This window comes from Xyrauchen texanus, chromosome 27 (genome assembly GCF_025860055.1).
Source record: "Xyrauchen texanus isolate HMW12.3.18 chromosome 27, RBS_HiC_50CHRs, whole genome shotgun sequence".
Taxonomy (NCBI): domain Eukaryota; kingdom Metazoa; phylum Chordata; class Actinopteri; order Cypriniformes; family Catostomidae; genus Xyrauchen; species Xyrauchen texanus.
This window is the reverse complement of record NC_068302.1, coordinates 14,841,088-14,865,751: the sequence shown is the minus strand read 5'-3', so window position 1 is coordinate 14,865,751 and position 24,664 is coordinate 14,841,088. Positions and strand designations below refer to the sequence as shown.

Sequence of the window (24,664 nt, the reverse complement as noted above, 5' to 3'; positions counted from 1 at the left end):
CGATTTAATAAGACCTTGAAAAACATGATTTGTAAGTTCATACATGTAGATGCTAAAAACTGGGATAAGTGTCTCGAACCCCTGCTGTTTGCAGTACGAGAGGTCCCGCAAGCCTCCACCGGCTTTTCCCCGTTTGAGATACTGTATGGGCACCGGCCACAGGGTGTGCTTGACATCATATGGGAAGCTTGGGAGGAAGGACCTTCGGATAGTAAAAATCTAATTCAATATGTTCTTGACCTTCGAGCAAAACTCCACACTTTTGGGAAGGTAACATAGGAGAATTTGCTCCAAGCACAAGAACGCCAACACCGACTGTACGACAGAGGCACTCGACTACGGGAATTCACACAGGGAGATAAAATGCTTGTATTTCTGCCCACCTCGAGCTCCAAATGCAGGCCGGATGTTGCCCCGGCCTGAGTCAGCGGTGGGGGCATGTGGCGTGGGGACCTGGTCATGTGTAACGGTAAGGCTTGTCACCTGGTTTATAATTAACTCTAACACCTGTATCTTGTTATAGTGATGCAGAGGGAGACATAAAATGGATGCCGAGTGTGAGAGAGAGGGAGAGAAAGAGCAACCTGAAAGCTGACGTTGCTTATATTTGTGTTATTGTGAGTTATCAACAGTGAAAAAGGATCAAGAAAATAAAATTGATCTCAGAACCTGCTTCGCTGTCTCCTGACTCATCCTTTGCCCGAACAAAGTGTGTTACACCAGCATAAAAGTAATCCATAAGACTCCAATGATTATATGTGTCTTCTGAAGCGATGCAATTACTTTGGGTGATAAACATATAAATATCTCAATCTTTCATTAAAATAAATCTCCACTTTTACTTTAATATTAGTGACAGTGGAGATTTATAGTAAAAAAGGAGTTTTGTAACTAAATTTGTTTCTGTTTCTCACCCACACCTATTACTTAGACACACATTTAACCACTGGATTCATATGGATTGCGTTTATGCTGACTTTATATGCCTTTTGGTCTGGTCACCATTCACTTGCATTGTGTGGACCTACAACACTGAAATATTCTTCTAAAAATCTTCATTTGTGTTCTGCTGAAGAAAGAAAGTCATACAAATCTGGGATGGTATGAGGGTAAATTATGAGAGAATTTTCATTTTTGGGTGAACTATCTCTTTAATCAAATAGTATGAATATGTTCATTTTATTGATCTGTACATTACACAGTAGCTTATTATATTGCAGTTTGAATGATTTGGTAGAAAAAGACTTGCAACATGTCACATCAACAGTTCAGTGATAGCGTTTACATTTAACAGGACAAAAAATGTGACTGACATTACACAATAATTTTATTTTAATACAGATGTATCATACTCTGAAAACCTGTGTGTGCCCTGGGTGAAATTCAACAATGTTTTAGATTGTGATGCATTAAAGTTACTTGATAGTTTTGACCTTTTCTTCTCACAGGCAGCTGAAGAGCTAATCCTGACCCATGAAAATCATGCCACAAAATTACTTTTTAAATGTTCTTAAGTTCCAGTTACACAGTGTTACCATTTGGTGCTCAGCAGACTCCTAATATGCTTTTAAATATTCAAAACATTTATACCCGGAGTGAAATATAATGTTTTTCTGCCCTAGGAACTAGCATCTGTTTCCTTACACCAGTCATTTAGACATAACAGAATAACAGTTTTTACTATTGTTCCGCATTTCACACTATGCAAGTCATTGCTGTTACTTTAAAATGTTGTTCTTCGGAAGAGGATGTGGGTAATGGTGTCCAGTAGAGGTAATATGATGTGACTGGACACCGTTAGCCAAGAATTTTTCTTATGAATGTCTCTGGTGTCAATAGTAAAACATTTTATACCATAAAGATAGTAAGCATTACAGCTCAATATTTAAAATAAATATGTTGGTTGCTCCTTAATAAGGAGTCATATACAGTAGTTTAATTATTGACATTTCAAATACTTTGTCTTGTTATTCCAGTGTATATGTACCCATGAAAAAACAATCCCTTAAAAAGTTATATTTTAGCATGATTTACATTAAAAACCTGTTATTATTTTGATGAGTATTTTATTTTCATATTTATTTCCTTGACTTATTTCTGTCACTTGAACACTTTTACAGGCAATTCTTCTTCTTCTTCTTCTTCTTCTTCTTCTTTTCTACTGGTAATAATTTGAAGCAGTGCAAGAGTGTGTGATTGCATGCTCTGAAAAAGTGACCTCATGTCCATCAACCAATCAAAATTCATTGTACAACAAAGAACCAATACAATGGAATTAAAGTACCATACGAATTATCAATCTTACTTCTTTTTACACACAAAGGAAATAAATAAGGTTGGTAAATCAGACACTGGGGTATTCAATAAGAAAGGCACTATTGATACCAAAATGAACAAACATTTCCCATCAAAAATAAAAAATAAATAAATGCATTAATAAATACAGGGAGTCTTTGTGCATTGTGGTCCATGTTGATTGTGTGGCTATGCATGTTTGTTATTTCTGGTTCATGTCTGAGTCACCAATGCAGTCTGTTGAGTGAAGGTCCACAAACGCAGAGTAGGTAGAGAGGGAACGGGACAGTCAGTACCCCGCAGGATAGCCGCCTTTCCTGGGGTCAGATTCAGCACAGATTTTGTCCCCCTGTCGCACAACTGCCTGAACAACTGCTCCTGGAGTCCTCAGCCATTCTGTGATGTGATTCTTCTGAGCCAAGCCATCGAGAACACTCTGAAGAACATGTGTACACAAGCCACGCATTTACACAAAATAAAAATGTGAATCGTTGTCAGTTTACTGACTTTGTGAATCTACCTGTCACTGTTTAATTTAAGCAACTTTAATTGTCAAGTGCAAGTAGCTCACCTTCTCAAAATTCTGTTCCACAACTGTCATGTTTGGGTTGAGCTGATTGTGAACTCTGGGCTCTGTAACTGCTTTCTTCAGATCATAGTTAAAAAACAAGGAGTTCAGGATTACCTGGGATGAGAAAGAAAGGAAAATGTATAATATGTACAAATGAAACATGACAAATAATGATACATTATACAAGTTTAAATGCACAGAATATTCCTGGGGTGCAGTTATATGGAATTTCTGTGCTGATGCAATCCTTTTAACTTGAGAGGATAGCTAATTCACTTCCATCAATATGTTGCTAATATATTGTGCATCCCAAATAATCAATATATGCGGAATGAAGACATGGACATTCTGATTCTGCTATTGTCTTAATAAAATACTGGACATGCTTAGTCTTGTTATTAATTATGCTGCCATTTTTTGTTTTGGAGAGTCATTTAATAACTAATTAACTAATTTAACTAATTCATTCTCATTTATGTCCATAACAATAACAAACAAAAGCATGATGAACTGCAAAATGTAGGTCATGAGACTCTTACTTGCTTTCACCCATCTGTAAATGGATATATGTTCATTTCTTGTAATGTTTACAAAACAAAATATTTGTCCTCCTCGCTCCAAAAAAGTGTTTCTTGGATCGTTGACTTTTCACAATGGTTTATATCTTGTATTCTCCAGAATTACTTTCGTTTGGACATATACATAATATACATATATATTGTGAATTATCATTCTGTTATAGTGACTACTGTGAATAAATGTTTGTGTGGTCCAAAATTCTGATTAAAACAGGAATATGCCAGCTGAATTTGTCAGATTTCTAGAAACCAGAATATTGGTTTATTCAGGTTATATAGAATTTTCTTGTGTGTGTCACTGTTGATATTGGCTTTTTTTGTATGTGCTGTACATATTGTATGCATTGTGAAATATGTATCCAAACATCCAAACATGATCCAAAAACGTTTACATTGTTTATATCTGTGGGAATTTGTGTTTACCAGTGCAGTTGCTGTAGTGATTTTCATCCCTCCTGAGGCCCCGACCACCATTTTGACTCTGTTGGGTTTGTCAAATATTATAGTCGGACACATTGATGAAAGGGGTCTTTTACCTTGCCAAAAGAAAGAAACAGTATGTTCATACGTGTCTTAAAATTTTTTGACTATGGTTTGAAAGGTTTCTGCTCTCATTTGTCTTAATATTTACTTAAAGGGATAGTTCACCCCAAAATTATATTTCTCTCATCATTTAAAGACTTAAATTTTGGTCTGTTCCCCACTCAAAGTGATTTTATTAATTCAGAAGTCATGGTTTAAAGAACTCGAGTCATGTGGATTACATTTATGTTGTATTTAAGTAATTTTTTGCTTGCATTTTATGGACAAAAACACAAAATACATTCTTCAAAATGTCTTCATTTGTGTAATGCAGAAAAAAGAAAAAGGACGAGCATGAGTAAATGATGATAGAACTATAACTTTGGGGTGAACTATCCTTTTAAGGCACGTGAGTCTGTTACCTGGCTGAATAAAGTTGTTGGGTGAAGGGGGAACCCCAAAGCCATTTGTAAAATGAGGAGAGCTGAAATCATCCATTTCATCATTAAAGATAATGCCGGTTGAATGTGACATCACCTTAGAGCCAAAACTATGAGAAAACATAAAAAGATAGAGACAAAAAGATCTAAATGGAAGAGCAAAGCAATATAGTGCATTTAGTAAAAGACTTGTAAAGACAAGTAATGTTGTTATTTGAACACTAGGTTAATGTTTTCAATACTCTTCTATTCCTTATCTATAGAAGAGCACTTCAGAGAAACAAGTGGCTTCTAAGAAGGGCAGACTATTGTATGTTGCAACTATTGACTGAATATTGTTAAAGGAGAAGTGTTTATGTTTTTGTAACTGTCTAGAACGTCTAGGTTATGTATGTAACCTCAGTTCCCCGATGGAGGGAACGAGACGTTGTGTCAGAGAACGACACTAGGGGTCTCTCTTGAGCGCCGATATTCACCTCTGTACTATGAAAAAAGGCCAATGATAGTTGGCAGCCAGTATTTGCATGTCCCGCCCCCGGACATACGGGTATTTAAGCGGCGCAAATACGGGAGTTCATTCTGGATTTTTCTGAGGAGCCGGAAATGGTCCGGCCACAACAGGGGCTCGGCTCAGCGACGTGGCAAGGGGGACACAACGTCTCGTTCCCTCCATCGGGGAACTGAGGTTACATACGTAACCTAGACGTTCCTCTTCTGTCGCTCTCTTACTTTGTTTTAGAGAACGACACTAGGGGTCCACTTAAAAAGCGCCATGCGCTGAGCCGTGTACGTGATCCGCTGATACAGGAGCGAGCAGGTATTCCTACGTGCAGAACGACCAACTGTATCAGGCCGCACGTACCCTTCCCCAATGCCCCATTTAAGCCATCAGGATTCCTTATCGTTACCCGGAGGGGAACAAGGTGACGACCGCCAACATGGGTGCGGGCCAGCCTGGCTGGGCCTCTTTTCTCTCTATGTTTCTCGCATAGAGCAACTACGACCGGGGCCCTTACACGCATTGAGGGAAGGGGTCTTAGCCCTGGTAGGGCGGGGAAGACCCTGCGGAGGCCACACCTACCCGGAGGAGGCAAATTTGAGTGGCACACACATCGCATGGCCTATACCTAGGCCTTATGCTTGGAACAGTAGTGTGGTGGTAGCACCAGCCTCAGAGAGGGGAGCACACAGCACGGCACCTGAGGTAGCTGTGACTGCCTAAGGGAAACACGGCGTCAACTCACGTGAGGGAACAGAACCGTGGTTTTACACACAGGGGAGTCCGAGCAGGAGGCCTTACCTGTGGGGCCCCTATACCAGTACAGGGTAGCTAGCGGTACCCGCAGTGGTTTGGGTTGGCGAGTCCCTCCGCGAGAACTGCGACCCGCAAGGGCTAGGGGAGGAGCCAACCAGTGTCCCAAGCCTGGGATCTCCTGGGAAGAAGGCGCACTGTTTCCCCTGGTTAGGGGAAGGGCTGGAGTGCAAGCGATCCACCCGGTCAGATCGTCGGCGTGCCACCGAGTTCTCACGGGCTCGGTACCTGAGAGAACACGGGACGAAACTGACTCAACTTCGGAGATTGTAGAATCTCGCAAAAGTGTTAGGTGTTGCCCAGCCCGCAGCTCTACAAATGTCTGCTAGGGCAGTGCCCCTAGCCAGTGCCCATGAGGACGCAACACTCCTGGTGGAGTGGGCTCGGACCCGCAAAGGGGGGCACGGCCTGGGTGTGATAAGCCAGGGAAATGGCATCGACAACCCAGTGGGCGAGTCTCTGCTTGGAGACAGCGTTCCCTTTCTGCTGTCCCCAAAGCAGGCGAAGAGCTGCTCAGAGCGTCTGGTGCTCTGTGTGCGGTCCAGGTAAATACGTAAGGCGCGTGCGGACACAGCAGTGAGAGGGCTGGGTCTGCCTCCTCCGGGGCAGCGCTTGCAGGTTCACCACCTGATCCCTGAAGGGTGTGGTAGGAACCTTAGGCACGTAGCCCGGTCGCGGTCTTAGGATCACGAAAGTGTCTGCGGACCGAACTCCAGGCAGGCGTCGCTAACAGAGAACGCATGCAGGTCCCCGACCCTCTTGATGGAGGCGGCGCGATCAGCAGGGCAGTCTTGAGAGAGAGGGCCCTGAGTCCAACTGAGTCAAGCGGCTTGAAGGGGGGTCTCCGGAGTCCCATCAGGACGACCGAGAGATCCCAGGAGGGAAATAGGTTAGGCCGGGAGGGAATCATCCTCCGGGCACCTTTTAGGAACCTGACGATTAAGTCGTGCTTGCCAAGAGACTTGCCGTCTACCGTGTCATGGTGGGCCGCGATAGCAGCAACATACACCTTGAGGGTGGAGGGGGACAGCTGTCATAAGGAGCGTGAGATCCGAAAACCACGTCCGGTTGGGCCAGTAGGGGGCCACCAGAGTGACTTGCTCCTTGTCCTCCCTGACCTTGCATAGCACCTGTGCAAGAAGGCTCACTGGGGAAAAGCGTGCTTGCGCAGCCCCACGGGCCAGCTGTGTGCCAGAGCATCTGTCCCCAGGGGAGCCTCTGTGAGGGCATACCAGAGCCGGACAGTGGGAGGTTTCCTGGGAGGCAAACAGGTCTACCTGGGCCTTGCCGAACCTGTCCCAAATCAGCTGGACCGATTAGGGGTGGAGCCTCCACTCTCCGCCAGGCAAGGTTTGTCTTGACAGCGCGTCCGCTATCACATTGAGGTTGCCGGGGATGTGAGTGGCGCGCAGCGACTCCAGTCGCTGCTGACTCCAAGGAGGAGACGGCGGGCGAGCTGTGACATGTGGGGGCGTGCTCCGCCTTGGCGGTTTATGTAAGCCACCACCGTGGTGCTGTCTGTCCTGACCAGGACATGTTTGCCCGCGAATCATCGGAAGAAATTTCTTCAGGGCAAGGCGAGCGGCCAGCAGCTCTAGGCAGTTGATGTGCCAGCGCAGCGAGCCTTGGTTCCACCGGCCTGCGACTCTTGCGCCCGTTGCACACGGCCCCAACCCAATTTGAGGCGTCGGTTGTAACCAGAACGCGACGGGACACCTGCTGCAAGGGTACCCCTGCCCGAAGAAAGCAGAGGTCTGTCCAGGGTTTGAAGGTTTGGAGGCAGGCAGTGGTAATTTCCACGCCCGTGCGTGCCGTGGCGCCATGCTCGATCTCGGGACTCGAGTCTGGAGCCAATGCTGAAGTGGTCTCATATGCATCAACCCTAGTGGCGCGACGCCCTGGAGGATGCCATATGCCCCAGGAGCTGTTGGAAGCGTTTCAAGCGGGACCACGGTGCCTGGCTTGAAGAAGCGAGGCATTCCAGCACTGACTGAGCACGCTTCGTTGGAGAGGCGTGCTGTCATTGAGACTGAGTCTAACTCCAAACCGAGAAAAGAGATGCTCTGGACTGGGGTGAGCTTGCTCTTCTCCCAGTTGACCTGAAGCCCCAAGCGTGGAGGTGCTCGAGCACCTGGTCTCTGTGTGCACATAGTAATTCCTGCGAGGGGGCCAGAATGAGCCAATCGTCGAGGTAATTGAGTATGCATATGCCCGCTCCTCGTAGCGGGGCAAGAGCCGCCTCTGCGACCTTCGTGAAGGCGAGGGACAGAGACAGGCCGAAGGGGAGGACCTTGTACTGATACGCCTGGCCGTCGAATCGCGAACCGTAGAAAGGGTCGGTGTCGAGGCGAATTGAGGCGTGAAAGTCACGCGTCCTTCAGGTCTACCGCTGCGAACCAATCTAGATGCCGAGCGCCAGATAGGATTTGTTTCTGGGTGAGCATTTTGAGCGGGAGTTTGGACAGGGTCCGATTGAAAACTTCGCAGGTCCAAGATCGGTCGTATGCCACCGCCTTTCTTGGGTACAACAGTAAGGGCTGTAGAAACCCTTCTTCGTTTAGGTTGGAGGGACAGGCTCTATCAGCGTCCTTGATTAGAAGGAGGCGATTTCCTCGCGCAGGGAGAGGGCATGTTACGCCGTGCACTCGCGGAGGAACGAGCGCCCAGGAAGAGGCGGAGACCTGGCAAACTGAATTGCGTAACCGAGTCGAATGGTCGGTGCAGCCAGCGTGACGAGCTGGGCAGAAAGCCATGCCTCTGAGGTCTGTGCTAGGGGCACCAAGGGGACAAGTATTTTGGGCGTACCGGCGGGGCCGCTGGCGGTCTTGGAACAGGTAGCGCAGCGTCGGGAGGCTCTGTGGCGTCCGAGGCTCTGGTGCTGAGAATAAGCTCAAAGCACTTACCTTGTTCAGCGCACCCGGCAGGGCGGGTTCAGTGACAGAGGAGGAGGTCTGATGTCGGCGACCTCTGGACTCGCTCTGAACCGTTTGGGAGCCTTCCGGGTCCTCGGCGGAGTCCGTGAGGCAGGGGCGTACGCTTCCTGCGGTTTGCTTCGACGCTGGGGCTGAGAGCTGGGCCCAGGTTGGAGCGAGCAGAAGGTCTTCTGGCGCAGGAGGGCGCCCTCGGCGAGCAGATGGGGCCTGGGCGTGGCGGCAGGCTTGCTTGGCGGCATGATGTGAAAATGGCCTCCGTCTGCTTCTTCACCAGGGAGAACTGCTGGGCAAAGTCCTCCGCGGTGTCGCCGAAGAGGCCGAACTGGGAGACAGGAGCGTTGAGGAAGCGAGTCTTGTCGGCTTCACGCATCTCAACCAAGTCCAGCCATTGCTGGCGTTCCTGGACCACCAGAGTGGCCATCGCCTGCCGAGTGCCGCGCTGTGACCTTCAGTCAGCTCTCAGGGCGAGGTCGGTCGCTGGCGCAGTTCCTGCAGCGTGTCGGGATCAGGGCCACCCCGTGCATGTTGCGGAGTGCCTTGGCTTGATGGACCTGCAGGAGAGCCATGGCATGCAGAGGCGAGCAGCGGCGTCGGTAGCGCTGTAGGCCTTCGCGGTGGCGAGGATGTTGCTCTACAGGACCGGGAAGGGAGTACAGGGCGGCCCGCCAGGTGGTAGTGCTTCGGGGCATAGATGGATCGCAACAGCTCTATCCACCTGGGGATCTCCGTGTACCCGTGGCGCTCCGCCCGTCGAGGGTGGCGGCGGATGAGCAGGTGGCACGACGAGTGGAGAGGGTGCTCTCCACGAAGATGTCAGCTCATCATGCACCTCCGGGAAGAAAGGTACTGGGGGCGAGGCTGTGGCGCCGCGCTCAAAACCAATCGTCTAGCCGTGATGGCTGCGGGGAGGATGGAGGGTTCCAATCCAGGCCCACGCTATTGGCTGCCGGGAAAGCATATCGGACATCTGCTGCGTCGGCCTCCTGCTGGGCGTGCAAGCCCGGCGGCAGCCCAGAGGAGCCCTCAGCGTCAGAGCCACGCCCTCCGATGTCGCGGCGAACTCATCTGCTTCCATCGCCTGAGGGTAGGCAGACTGGCTGTGAGGCGAGTCGCCGCCACCTCGGCGAGGACGGAGTCAATGAGCGTGCCGGGCGCGGGTGGTCCGAGGCGTACCGGCGAGCTGCACCGCTGCCATCCCCAAATCGCCTCCATGCCAGCCGCATCGTCCTCAATCCCGTGGGAAGAAGGAGGCGACACGGGCGGCTGGAGTGGCTTGCTACGATTGTAAGCAAGCCGCGACCTAACGTTGTCATGGTCATGTTCTCGCAGTGAGAACATGAACCATCCTAAGCGCAGCCTCGGTGTGATCACTGCCCAGACACACGAGACAAGCGCCTGTGGCCGTCTGAAGCGGAGAACACTCTACGCATCCAGGAACAACACAGGGGCGGAAGGGCATCTTTAAAAGACGGCGTCCTTAAAAGGGCGTTCACGCCGCTGTGTTTTTGCTCTTTTAGAGAAATTACTCTTTTAGAAGGAAATAACTCTTTTATGAAAGAAAGACTCGTGAGAGATCTTTCTTATTTCTGCAACTGTCGATGCGCTCAGGGGCAGGAAGTGCACAACCGTGCAACCAGGAGAAAGCAGCTGTTGTGCGCCGCAGAATCCAACAGCATGCAGCAGAGGATAGCAGGAACTTCGGTGTGTAGTCACGCAGCAAACTGCAAACACGACCATCGGCTCGAAGAAATTTTCTGAATGAACTCCGTATTTGCGCCGCTTAAATACCCGTATGTCGGGCGGGACATGCAAATACTGGCTGCCAACTCTCATTGGCCTTTTTTCATAGTACAGAGGTGAATATCGAGCTCAAGAGAGACCCCTAGTGTCGTTCTCTGACACAACGTAAGAGAGCGACAGAAGGGGAACAGTGTTTCTCAATCTTGTTTTTGACTGGTTGCTCTCCAGCACTTTACTGTTTCACAGTATTTAACATGTCTGATGTGACTCATTACACATCTGATGTTATCTCATTACCACACTGCCTGACCTTAATTTAGATTGTATGACTACTGAGACACCTCTACTGCCCTAAATGCAACAACTTCCTCAAAACTCAAAATGGATTAAAAGTTTTTTGATTGTTTAGCTGATATGGATTGTCATTGTTTCCATCTGTTAAAGAGACAAAACTGTGTTAAAGTATAGATTCTGCATTATGCCTTTTTAGGGCAGTATAATGTCCTGAAGGTTATGTCTTTGCCTATTTCTCTTACTATAAGTTGATGGTGCTTGTGGCTGCCACCGCACTACCGTCCTCTGCGATGACTGACAGGTGAGCTGTCCCATGGTTATCGGGTACAAAGTACTCAGGATCGTAGTAGCTGTCTTGGTGAGTGGTGTCATCTGTGATTTTGCTCCTGATGTTGTCTGCAAAGTAGTCTGAGGTCATGTTTTGGATGAGCTGAGAAAGGAGATAGTTGAAATTAAATTTAAAAGAGGTGATTGAGCTTGCAGGTGCATGAAAGGCAAGCAGTTAAAAGCCTTGAGAAAATAATATCTGCTCTAACAGACATTACTATGAAGGACTATTTAAACCACTTCAGAAATCTTGAGTAAAATTGGATCAGATTAGGTTAACCAAAAGTTGACTCTTTAAAATTTGAGATGTGTGTTGCTGGATTTCGTATTAACCAATTGCTTGCAGGTATATGGGAAGAAGTACAAGAAATACATATAGTGGTGCCAAAAAGGATTTGGACAATTAAGCCATAATTAAAAATGTATGTCTTTTTGCATTATCCCCTTCAACTCTGGGGCATTTTTGGGCTGCCATCAGCAATTTTTCACACTCAAATTTGAAATCTCATCATTGCACATCCTGTGGACTAATTGGCAAAAATAGGTCTAATATTTCCAAAATAGCCTATTTTCCGATGATTTGTTTAGCGTGCTTTTCATGCTGGACTGCAAATATTGTACTGGACATCTGAGATTTACAGTAACATTGGATTATTCACACAAGCAAGCTCACTGAGTAGCGGAATACATGTTATGGTGTAACATGTAATCATTGGTAATTGTAATTAGAGTACAGTTACATTCAAAAAGTATTTTGATTACCGAAGAGATTACTTTGCATTTTATTGTCATTTGTTTCATTTAATATTTAGTCCTCTCAGATGGAAAACTTTTCTACATATAAATGATGTGATCCAAAGTGCATTTGAACAGCAGTGAAACACTTTAATATGATGCTACATTCATACGAGCAGACAGAGAAGTACGTTTGAAGTAAATTTGGAGCAGAAGAAATAGAAATAAACCTTGTTTAAATTGTCAGTTTTACGCTAAGCTAAAATGCTAAAATTCCACTAAAATGCACCTTGAGACCAGTTGGCTTAATACAATTTGAAAAAATTATTAACAAAAAAAAATAGTCTTGCATCATTTGTTTGCAGATGCCACTTGGTTTTATATTTTGTATATAATACAACAACATTCAGACATTCAGATTTTTAAGTGTGACTAAAGTGTCCAAAAATTTCCAAATACATTTTGGATCCATTGTTTACTGTACATGTACAAATATGAATGAGTAGTTAAACTCACATCAGTGATGTTGAGGTAACGTGGGTCTCCCAGTTTACTCCTTTTGGCATAAGCAAATCGGAATGCCTCTACGATACGATGATACGTCAAAGTCTTTCTCTCTGCTGTGGACACGCTGCTGTCTGAGAAGTTGTAACCTACAATGGAAAAGTTAAATTCTTTGTCTTAAAGGGATAGTTCACCCAAAAATGAAATATTATCTAATCATTTACTAACCCTCATGCAATCGAGGAAGACTGATAGTAAAAAAGGAATTAAATATTGATTTGTTTCTCAACCACACTTATCATATCGCTTCTGAAGACATGGATTAAACCACTGGAGTCGTATGAATTACTTTTATGATGCATTTATATGCTTTTAGACATTTAAAGTTATGGCCACCATTCACATGCATTGTATGGACCTACAGAGCTGAAATATTCTTCTTAAAATCATTGTTTGTGTTCTGCAGAAGAAAGAAAGTCATACACATCTGAGATGGCATGATAGTGATAAAAATGATGAGAGAACTTTCATTTTTGTTATGTACTATTCGTTTAATTAACGTTCATATATAGGACACTGCTGGCCCTCATGACTTAATCATCCATTGGTTTAAATCCCTGGTTTACTCATGACAACAATGTTATGACATCAAATTGTCTCTGAGGAGTCAGTCAGTGTTTGTGTGGCATGATGGTTGATTATTACATAATCAGCAGATTCTGAGAGCCAATTAATTTTCCAACTTGAAAAATAACATGTTCATTCAAAGTTATCCAATAAACTACTCAGTCACCTAGAAAACTTTGTATGCAACCTCTAAACCCTTCATATTCTGCAAGGATAATGACAATTATATTGAACTTGCTTATTCAGGATGATTATATAAAGCAAACGGATGTGTGATAAAGGAAAAGTTATCACATTAATGAACATTCTGTCATTATTTAAACACAATTATGTTGTTCCGGACTAATATTACTTTCTTTCTTCTATGGAACACAAAAGGAACATCAGTCTCCATTCACTTTCATTGCAGCTTTTTTTCTCTCCACACAATGAAAATGAAAGTGAATGGTTACTGAAGCTAACACAGAGGGGAAAAAAATAATAATGTACAGGTTTGGAACAATATGAGGGTGAGCATATTATGACAGAATTTTTCTTTTTGGGAGAAGTATCCCTTTAAGATCAGTACAGTTTCAATGAAGCACATTTACTTCTTTGTGTTACTTGGTATACTTTAAATAGCTCAGACCTTATGCAAATGCATAACACAAAAACATTGACATTATTTACAAAATCACCATCCACTATGTTGAGAATCAGTGCAAGCACAGGTCCACTGGATGGAGCATCAGGAACATAAATGGTGTACTCCCCCACATTTAACTTCAATGGCCTTTCATTCAACACTGGCTTATATTCAATTAGGTCCTCAAGTGTTATAATCCCTCCTGTATTATGAGACACAAACCCCTCAGGTTGATTCACACATTTCGATAGAATTATGTCAGCTGAACTTCAATGAATAAGTTACAGTAAAACAGAAAACATGATATGACCTGCAGCCTGGATATCATCCACTATAGTCTGGGCCATAGACCCATTGTAAAAAACATCCGGCCCCTCTTCTGCTATCATCTCATATGTGTCAGCGAGTTTGGGAAATCGAATAATATCATTTTCCTTCAGGAGGTTTTTGTCTGAGTCACAAAACACTTCACTGTAAAGCAGAGAGACAGCAAAGGTAAAGCAAGAGCAAGATTATGTCATAACTTAATGACAATGTTTAGTGTGGCAAGTTAGTTTTTTTTGGCAAATTATTGGCATTAGTAATGAATGATGCAGCTTGATGCAATAGCAATTTACACAATTGTACACTCTGGTACACTAGTGTGCATTTCATCTGGATGGATGGATGGTTGGTTAACACAGGATGGATGGATGGATAGACGGAGGAACGGACACACAGACAGACAGACAGACAGACAGTCAGACAGACAGACACACCAACAGACAGACAGACAGACAGACAGACGGATAGATAGATAGATAGATAGATAGATAGATAGATAGATAGATAGATAGATAGATAGATAGATAGATAGATAGATAGATAGATAGATAGATAGATAGATAGATAGATAGATAGATAGATAGACAGACGGACGGACGGCTGGACGGACGGACGGACGGACAGGCAGACCATCCATCCATCCATCCATCCATCTATCTGCCCAGTTCTTGACTAGTTGACTAAGATAAATCCTTACCACATCGCCACATCACTCAGAATAAATTCCCTGTTTTTTGCGATGGCATTGGCCAAAGCTCTGCCGATTGGAAAACCATTGCGTGCCAACTCTATATTAGGCTCAAACAGCTCCCTCCAAGGCAGTCTCCCATGCCTTTTGTGTGCCATCTCGTAACCCCGAATTTCTCCTGGTATGGCGATGGACAAACCGCCTGCCATTAAAACAAAACACGATAGAGTGTTTCGTCATTCAAGGACCACAACAGGAAGAATCATCAGATTCAATCTGCTGTTCTTTATGATATGGAATACTGTGCTGCATGAATCTTTTATGCATAGCAGATCTATCATGTAAACTGTACTTCATGATATTAACATTAATGGTGCTGTACCTTTCCTTGACAGTTGGGTATTATTGCCAAACATGTCCTCTGTAGCATTCATTGGAGCAGTTTCCCTGGCATCAATTGTCTCCACCTTTCCTGTGGGCAAAACAACATTTCAGTTAAGTGTGCCTTTGTCAAGACTATCAAACACTTCTTGTATCAGGGCTTGTATGTCATCTTAAGTTTTACATTTTAGCTTAATCCTATGAGCTGGTGTTGGCCTAATGGTTAAAGTGGTTTGCTGATGCAAAAGTTGCAGGTTTACTCCAAAGAAGGAGTGACGCAAGAATTGAAATCACCATAATGCTGAGTCACAACTGTGCCCTTTTGCAAGGCACTTGACCCTGGGTTGCTCCAGGGAAATGTCTATTTAATTAGTACACTGTATATCACTTTGTATAAATAGAATCTGCCGAATGGTTAATGATCTCTGCATCATCTTAAGCCCATTAAGCTTTGTGCTTCAGTACTTGATTTTCGATAAAGTTGTTTCAAATATGTTCCCGAAGCTTGACTGAAGGGACATGGGTGCTAGCAATGTCAAGGCAATGGGTTTGATTACCAGGTAACACATGTACTGTTGAAATTTATCTAGAATGCACTGTTGCTTTAGATAAAAGCATCTGCCAAATTTAATAATGTGATGTTTTACCACATGCAATATTGTACCTGTTGATGCATCGTATATGGTGAAGAACACCCCTCCTCCAATGCCCATGCTGTGTGCATTGAACAGCCCAACACACAACAGAGCTGCAATAGAGGCATCAACTGCTGAACCATTCCGTTTCAAGATGTCCCTGCAAAGATAAAGAATGCTGTATATATACAAGTGAAGAACAGTGGCTGTAGGCACTGCAAGTGGTCATTTGCAAATGTTAACTCAAAGATGCATTACTAATGGGTAGCACTTTATTTTATAGTATAAATGTGTAGTAACAAGAAGTATTTACCTGAAGTGTTCATAAATATTAACTAATATGAAATAGTTTTGTACTTACCAATGGTAAATAAATTGTAATTATGTTTTACCTCCAGACAAGTGTGAGGTAATAACAGGCACTTACTTACGGTATACGTACATGGTAACTTATACAAAACATTACTGTACTTACCAATGGTACATACATGGTAAATAAGTAGTACTAACTTATATTAAACTTTATAGCCCTAAAACTAATTTCAGGTAGAAATAGCTCCTTAAGGTTACAATCGCAAGTTACCACTTTTTAACAGTGTGGGCACTCTACCAGGAACATACATACATACTATACATACCTGTATATTTAAACATAGCTTATGGTCTTTAAAATCCTACCTTCCAACCTCAGAGCACTTTCCAGCATCTGCTGCCACAGCTGCTTTTGAATAAAAATGATCTGAGGGGGCAGTGAGTCTTTTATTTGCAATCCCCAAAAAGATGCCCAGGAAGAAACCCACTGCAGCCACAATCAAAACCACCAGCCCAGCAACAAGAGACTTCTTGACCATTTTCCTATAAAAGGGAATATATAATACCAGAGATAAAAAAAAAAAAACAACAACATCTGAATGCATGCTCTAATACAAGACATTTGTGTGATATTTATACATTACACAAACAAAAGATAAAATGCCTTTAATTTTGCAGACTGGGATATGCTTATCTCCACACCTCTATATCTGATTTTTAGATTATGTCATGTAAATAAATAAAAAGTTGTTGCATGAACACACTTTTTAAGTCTGGATCTTTACAAAAAAATTACATACAGTAAATGTTGTCTTGTTTCTCGCCACAACCTATCATATGCTTTCAGAATGGATAACTTTTATTAAACTCTTGGGTCATTTTAAAGCTTTAAAGTTAGTCACTATCCACCGCTATTGTACTGAAATTATGTACTAGGATATCAATTAAAGCAACTCCTTTTGTGGTCCACATAAGAAAGATAGTCATATGGGGTCGGAACAACATGAAAGTGGGTAAATTATGACAGAATTTTAATTTTTTGGTGAATTATTCCTTGAACTCCATAATTTATGTCAGTGGATGCTCTTATCAAGGATCAGTGTCCACAACAACATGATCAATGTGATAATGTAATATGCAACCCAAGACAGTCATGCAAGATTACAAACCTCCACATTTTAGAGAACTGATATATCAAAATGAAAATGAAATTAAATAAAATACATAAATAGAAAGAATTAGAAATAAAACATATATTTATGTTACATCACCTTTTCAACTTGTGTTGTTCATGAATGGAAAATCGTCAGTAAACCTTGGGTATTTCTTTAGGAGAAACAAACAACAATGAAATGTTCCCCAGTTCAAAGGACCTGTGAATAAACCCTTTACAGTCATACAATATCATCACTCTTTCCATTGGTACTGTGAGTTTAATCAAAATGTTCAGCATTCAGAGTAAAAAGTCATTGCATGCAACACATTTTTCTATAAGGCAGAAGCACAGCATACAGAGTTGAGAGAGCGTTCATTCACAGTAAAGACTGATTTTAAAGTTTATCAACTACCTTTTTTGCGTTGACAACTAAAATTTCATGCCAACTTAACTCGTTAAGTTTTGATTCTATGAGCATACACTTATGTTGGATTAACAATCGTATTTGCCATTTCATCTCACTTAACAAAGATGACTGAAAATCAAAGATTTGCCAGCTCCCAGTATGCAGTGCAACATGAAAAAATAATTTGTTTTGCAGACTTGATTTGTGCTGTTTTTGTCATTACGGTTACTTGGTGATGTCAAGTTACTTGGTGATGTCCATAGCTCATATTTTATTTAACAGTGTTTGATGAGTATCACAATTACTGAACTTTGTACTGAAAACTCTGTGACTCCCATTCAAACTAATGAATATTCTGCCTTTGCTGGTGATCACATCAAAACTTCAGGTGCAGCAATGCATCCATGGAGTGGTGGTGGCATAGTGGGCTAAAGCACATAACTGGTAATCAGAAGGTTACCGGTTCGATCCCCACAGCCACCACCATTGTGTCCTTGAGCAAGGCATTTAACTCCAGGTTGCTCCGAGGGGAAATGTCTCTGTAATAAGGGCTCTGTAAGTTGCTTTGGATAAAAGCGTCTGCCAAATGCATAAATGTAAATGTAAATGCATCCTGGGCAGCCTTGTGTGTTACAATATTAAATTTATTTAAACAAAACCTGTTAAATCCAGAAAAAATACAGGTGTGTTAATGGATTATTCAATTGTCTCTTAAATTGAAAGAGCTTGATCATTTTTGTTAATATAACTTGACTGAGTCAAAGCAAAAAGACAACTAGTTTAAGTCAAGTTGACTGAATGCATCTTTTACAGTGTTCTTTTGTGTGTAAATCCAAGCCTTACAACAGTCACACAATATGCAAGCCCTGATTTGTATTGGACCACATTCCTTTTTGTACTCCACATTTATGCCAAGACAGTCTGTGCAGATGCTGGATAGTAGACAGTAGACACTAAGAAGACATTCTTCAATAATAGATGACATTACATGACATACCTCAGAGTTGATTTTGTCTGGTGAACCATGACCCTGGCCCAGAAACTGAAAGCCACTTTTCTCGTTGATGTATCAAGAAATCTAGAGAATACTAGGACAGATATAATCTGTGCAACTTAAAACTGAACTCAGTTAAAGAACAACCTGGTCCAAAGAATGTCCGGACCTTAAATAGTGATTGGCTTGTCAGACAGGATGATTTCACAAAAATACTAAAGAGCAAGACATGCATTACTCACAGGTAATTGCCTCACCCTGTTTTTAAGAGTTTAAGAGCTTTCAGAGACCAAAAGTACCAATCACTGAGACAAAATGTACTCCTGATGATGATTCATTCGCCTAACCTTTATCTTGGTAACTTACAGTATGAACAAAAAACATAAAGTGGGGTACAAAAGTCTGAGACCACATTGAAATCTAAGATTTTTTTATAACGATAGATGCTATTTGGACTCAATGTAAATAATAGATAGATACTATTTGGACCCCAAATAGTGGCAGATAGTTCTCGCACCCCTTTTTAAATACTAACTTATATTATAGGGGCATCACTGCGCCAACCTCTACTCCTACTCCTAACCCTAACCTTCCCTTGCAACAATTATTCATAGTTTTACTACAGTGATCACAGTTTAACTATGGGATTTCGTAGAAGAGTCATATTAACCACAAAATCAACCAATCTACAGTTATGATTGCTAAAACATTGCTATATTAATTTAAAGAGGGTTAGTTTCCCGAGACTTTCACAAGAAGAGTGGAACAATAGATCATCAGGTTTTACACAAATTTGTGAAGTCCATTCCAGCTCAAATGTACAGTATACTATCAAAACAAAAGTAAGACATGGCCAATATTATAAGAAATTCTGAAATTCATGTCATTTTTCCAATTTAAAGTTTCACTCAAATTTGAATATGGATAATATTATTTATAATGAAAAATGCTTATTAAATAAGAAATGAATGGTGTCAGACTTTTGCACCTTATGCTTGATGCAAAACCAAAACACAAGAGTCATGTAACTGTTACCACCATCTGTTTAGTATATTGCTGTTGACACAAATCTCGACTTAGAAAATGATACTTTTTCATGGACTCTGCACTTAAAACCAATGACAGAACACTTACAGTAATACTTCTTGTTACTGGGATCAAAGAGCACAGTTACATTGTGATGTTACCATAATAACAACGAGTCAGCACTTTTCTGTGCAGGATAGGACGCATTAAGCATCATAAGGCTGGTCCAAGAGACCGTTTGTCCTGTCGTCCTCAGTCCAATCAGTGAGTCTCAGCAGGGATGGCAGTTTGTCAGTATTTACAGAATCTTCAGGTCCTCCCATCATGTGTTATGCACTGTGCAGGATTTATTTCTATGAATGGTCATGAACCCAAAATTAATGTAATTTTTTTTTTTTTTTTTTAAAGGACGTGTATCTGGTTTGTGTGCATTTGTGTGCCAGTAGTGACAGAGAAAGCACAATTCTTTTTGCTTGTTTTGACTTTAAAAAAAAAGTTTTTTGGATTGAAACAAGAAGATTTGGCAAGACATATCGAAGTACACCTTAAACATTTTTTTTACAGTATCTTAGGTTTCATCACAGTCATGAACCATGATTCACTCCTTTGCTGGTCTGATGCAGGGGGGCTGTGTAGTGCATCATCAATATTTGTAGTCCATTTTTATGGAAGGGAAAGACTGTACATTTTTAAATGTGTACATGTGCTAAAAGTGAATTTTGAACATGTTTAGGAGCACACTAGCATATTGACCTGTTTCATGTCACTGTATGATCGCGCTGCCATGTTTGTGGCCAAAATTCAATACACCTTCAATGTGCTGTGGGATGTGGCAAAAGCTGGCTACATTATGTTTTTGTTTATAAATCTTGAAAAGTTGATACTGCTGTTTAATTACCAGAGCCAAAATGTAATTTTCTTTCAATAAAGCTTTATATTTTAAGTGACACAGCTTCATTTCGGCAAAGCCAAGCAGCGATGAGAGAGCACGATCTTGACATGTTATCTATTGTTATATATCACTAGCTATATATTATATATAGTTATTATAATAAATATATATTAATATATATTTTATAGTACATATTTAATGTGTATATACTAATGTTAGTCAATAAACTACACAGCATAAGTTCATGAAGCAAAGACATTAGTCACACCACCAGACCACAATGTAAAACACAAATATGCTTCATTTGCTTTCTGTGTATACTTCATGAGTTAAAAACAGCTCTTCACAGACGTTTTGTAATATTTTTACCAAATCAGAACAGAAAACAACACAAACATTTGCAAGTTCTGAATGAGAGATGTACCCCCTTCATTTATCCTATGATAAATGAAAACATGGGTAAATGCTACATGCTTCAACCCCCAATGTTCAAGCCAAATCTACGCCCTTGACCTAAAAGCTAACACACTTTCCTTGAATTTTGAATTTAAATTAGTAGCAAATGCTAGTTTACTTGGGTTGTGACACTAGCAGTGCCAGCTGTAAGGACCATGGCTAGTGGGGTGAAAGGTGGTAATGATTCTAGGAGCCCACAGGTCCAGGGGGCCTCAACTAATTCTAAACTTAATTTTTTTAATAGGTAAGGGGCCCTGACCAATATACAGGCAAGGGGCCCAGAATACCTTGCTACGGCCCTGCTAGCTGTACAACAACTAGTTGACAACAACCAACAGAGCGCCATGTATAACCCCATACATGAGGAGAATTCACCATTTATTGAATAAACTGAAATAAATATCAGTTGTTTTGATTCTCCCCTGCACGTCTCTCTTGGCACATGTGGCACATATGAATCACTGCTGGCAAAGTGTCTGACTGTATTCTCTAATGATCCACGCGTGGTGCTGTGGAGTGGAGAGACTTCACCACCATCCATCCACTGAATACCAACTAGAGCATCAGGCGGACGTGTCCTATTGAGAACCAACAAAAATACAACGCCGTGAGAGATGCGCTTGAAAAGAAAACGCTAAAGCAAATATTAGATTTTTGTGTCACGATATGAACTGAAGAAAGAACATTAGAACAAGCGCGCGCGCCCGTCCAGGTAAAACGAGTACGTGGTCCTCAAGTTCGGACCGATGTGGCGACTGCTAGGCGTTATCGTCCTGAGGATCGTAATTAAAGTGTAACATTATTATTTTATTGTAATTTCAACAATGGGCTCCAGACTCAGCCGTCAAAACAGTCTCGACAACGAGAATTTTTCACGGAGGCGACGGAAGCATCTAGACAGCACGGGAGAGAACGAGCGGAGCGCGAGCCGCGGCAGCGGAGATGTCTTGTTTACATCACTGATGCTCAAGTCGGAGAAGCTGCCGGGGATGCTGAGGAGAGCCAACCATAGCCCCTATGTCAGACGAGTCGCCTGGATCCGACAGATGCAGAAGCTTCTTCGGGAGAGGAAGATAGATGAGGCGACCGACGTGCTCAAACTGTTGAGGAAGGTGAGGGCAAATGTCCTGCAGTGCAAAATAAACACGTGCATCCTATTAACTGACACTAAGCAACTATGAAACATGCATGAGTTTAGGCTCTCTCTCTTTATAGTTATTTCATATTTTAGTGTAGCATATGTAGCCCCGATTAAGTTTCAATCGGTAATAGTATACAAACGTTACACAGATACATCAATAACCTTTTACACATGGACAAGAAGATCATTACTGAAAGAAAAACGTCATACTAATCTTTGCAAATGAAATAAACAGAGACTGCATATAAGGCACACGGAAAGGTGAAATGTTGTCAAGTCACACTGTTTGGCATTTTAACCTTAGACATACACCGTGCATCTTGTTTTATAGTGCTGCAGTGGGTCACCTGCTAATTTATTGCTCATATTATTTGTTGTTGACACTAAAACGTAATACGTGTGTCTTCTGGATGTTTCCACATTTGTTCTGTCAGTGTGACCCATAATCTCAAACGCAACACTGCGTCAGTGCAGAGCACCATAGAGAGACATGATCACTGATGACAGAAGAAGAACAGTAGATCAGGAGGTCAGTCGCAAAACTGTGTGTGGGTCAGGATTTGCGTACATTGTTAGGACCCAGTATCCCCACTCTGAAAACTATTTGGAGTGAGGTTTACTTATAAAAATGAAATTGCTAGTAAATTTAAGAGACCATATTTTCAAGTAAAGACTAAACACAATTCTTTGTGGGTTTAATTAGAAATTCTTAAGTAAATTTTACTCACACTTTGTTTGTACATTTCATTGAAAAACTGTAGCACTGAATTAAACCATGCTTTTAAGGCCCTGTCCCAAATGGCACACTCCGGACTTGTGGACTTCCTCAGAGTCCACACTTCGGTGACGTCATGTAGTGCAGACTTATAGGGCATCTCGCGCAAGTCCACAAGGGCGCATTGAGAAGTATTTTTGGGACAGACTCGATCGTGAAGCGTGGTTATTGTTGGACAGGAGCTGCAGGTTCGGTTCGGGGAAATATGCTGCCTATTGTTGTTGTTTTTACTATTGTGTTTGCGAGATGGCTTGCCATGCAGAGAAATCACATTTATACGCTCCGACGTCGTAGAAGACAAGATTATTTTTCATGCATACAAATGCTGATGTTATGCACGGAGGAAAGGGTAAGCAAGTAAATGTTATTGACTTTGTAGATAAACATATAACTTGTCAAAAGTCGTTAATGCATTAAGTCATTATTATTTGATTTACTGTTTAATTTTCTTTTTTCTTTATATACATATATATATATATATGTATTTTATATTTTTATGTGTACCTTGTTTTTTTATGTCGTTTTTAATTTACAGGTTTAAATATCCATACTTCACTTACATATGACTCAGTAAAGCCCTGCCATTCGGTTCTATATAATGAATCGTTATGCGATCAGCCTATTATTCAGCCGCTATTACTATGTTTGAGACATCAACCACTGGTCGATGACCATAATGTTTGTATAAACTGTAGGTAACAACTGGTAAAATGTACACAGTCATAAAAACCATAATGATACTTACACTTAAATATTTTCTTCTCAGCCATGTTATCAATTGTCTGTGTCCGTGAGCTGAAAGCGCTCTTCACACCAGTTGTCTGATTGGCCTTTCGCAAGGACTCCTGGGTACTTGAAGTGCGTGAAGCCTGGATCTATCGCGGGCTTCATGGAAGACCGCTTCAAGGGTACAAAGGGGGCGCTGCTGAGCACACTTCAGAGCGTTAAAATGCTAAATGGGACGGCCTACGGACTCGTAGACTCAGCGAGCACGCGCAATTTAAGTCCATGAGACCGAAAGTCCACATGAAGTGCGCCATTTGGGACAGGGCATGTAAGTGCTGTTTAAACGTTCTTAATCACATGACACATGGAAGCTTTCTACAGGGAAGCATACTGCATGGAACGTAATCTATAAGACATCACCATGCATTACAGTTAATAAAACCATATGAGCCGCACACGCAGTCCTCAACACTTGGTGCACAAAACACTGTGATGGGAACAATCAACAGATCTTTATTATTATTATTATCATGAACAGGTAATTTTGAGTGAAAATGAACTTCAAACTTCACAAAACAATAAGTTACCAAACGTAACAACAAAATCAACAATAAAAATGGGGTAACTAAACTTGTAAACAGTGAAACCATGCAAGCTCATTAATTATTCAAGCCCGGTGCATGCTAGGAATACCAGCTTCGAAGTCAAATAAAATTAATTTATTTAATTTACCTGTGAAATTGTCACGAACCCCGCTCCCTCGCTCCGCCCCCTCGAGCTTCCACGCTCGTTCCGCCCCCTCGAGCTCCCACGCTCGTTCCGCCCCCTCGAGCTCGCATGCTCTTTTTGCTCGCTCGAGCCCTCACGCCCACTTTGCTCCTACTCGCTCACATGCTCGTAGGCAATCTCCCTTCCTCGAGTTTCTCACGCGTTTCCAATCCCCCAGAACATTACGACCACCTGCACTCGCGTCATCTGCACTCCTGCACATTAGTTTCACCTGCACTCGTCTCATCACCTGTCATGGTTTACATCTGCACTTGCCCCTATATATATCACTACCCTTTCGTCTCACGGTTGTTGGTTATTGTATTTAGTTTCCCGTGTCTTTGCCCCCCGCTAGTTTTGTCTAGTTTTGACCTCCTCTCGTTCACCTCTTAGCTTGCCAGCCCCCTTGTTCCCCTGTCTTTTGCTCCCACTAGTCTCATCATTTTCCTCTTGATTCCCCGGCTTTCGAGCTCCCCTTGTT

General features: G+C 42.4%; 2 protein-coding genes across 2 annotated transcripts in view; one reads left to right on the top strand and one right to left on the bottom strand.

Moving 5' to 3' along the window:
* Positions 1-2,090: 2,090 nt before the first annotated feature.
* ggt1a (gamma-glutamyltransferase 1a) lies at positions 2,091-18,519 on the bottom strand. Its single transcript, XM_052093670.1, is given in 14 exon segments — positions 2,091-2,731; positions 2,867-2,980; positions 3,868-3,980; positions 4,389-4,516; positions 10,928-11,115; positions 12,264-12,400; positions 13,556-13,705; positions 13,814-13,974; positions 14,525-14,717; positions 14,898-14,987; positions 15,561-15,691; positions 16,210-16,386; positions 17,115-17,216; positions 18,403-18,519. Coding segments are annotated over 14 exon segments (1,860 nt in total). The 5' UTR covers positions 18,432-18,519; the 3' UTR covers positions 2,091-2,584.
* A 2,815-nt stretch (positions 18,520-21,334) lies between these two features.
* Positions 21,335-24,664, top strand: part of lrrc75ba (leucine rich repeat containing 75Ba) — a 51,765-nt gene continuing 48,435 nt past the window's right edge. The window contains exon 1 of the mRNA XM_052093686.1: positions 21,335-21,885. Within this exon, the coding sequence (XP_051949646.1) occupies positions 21,598-21,885 (288 nt within the window). The 5' untranslated portion in view covers positions 21,335-21,597. The remainder of the gene's footprint in view (positions 21,886-24,664) is intronic.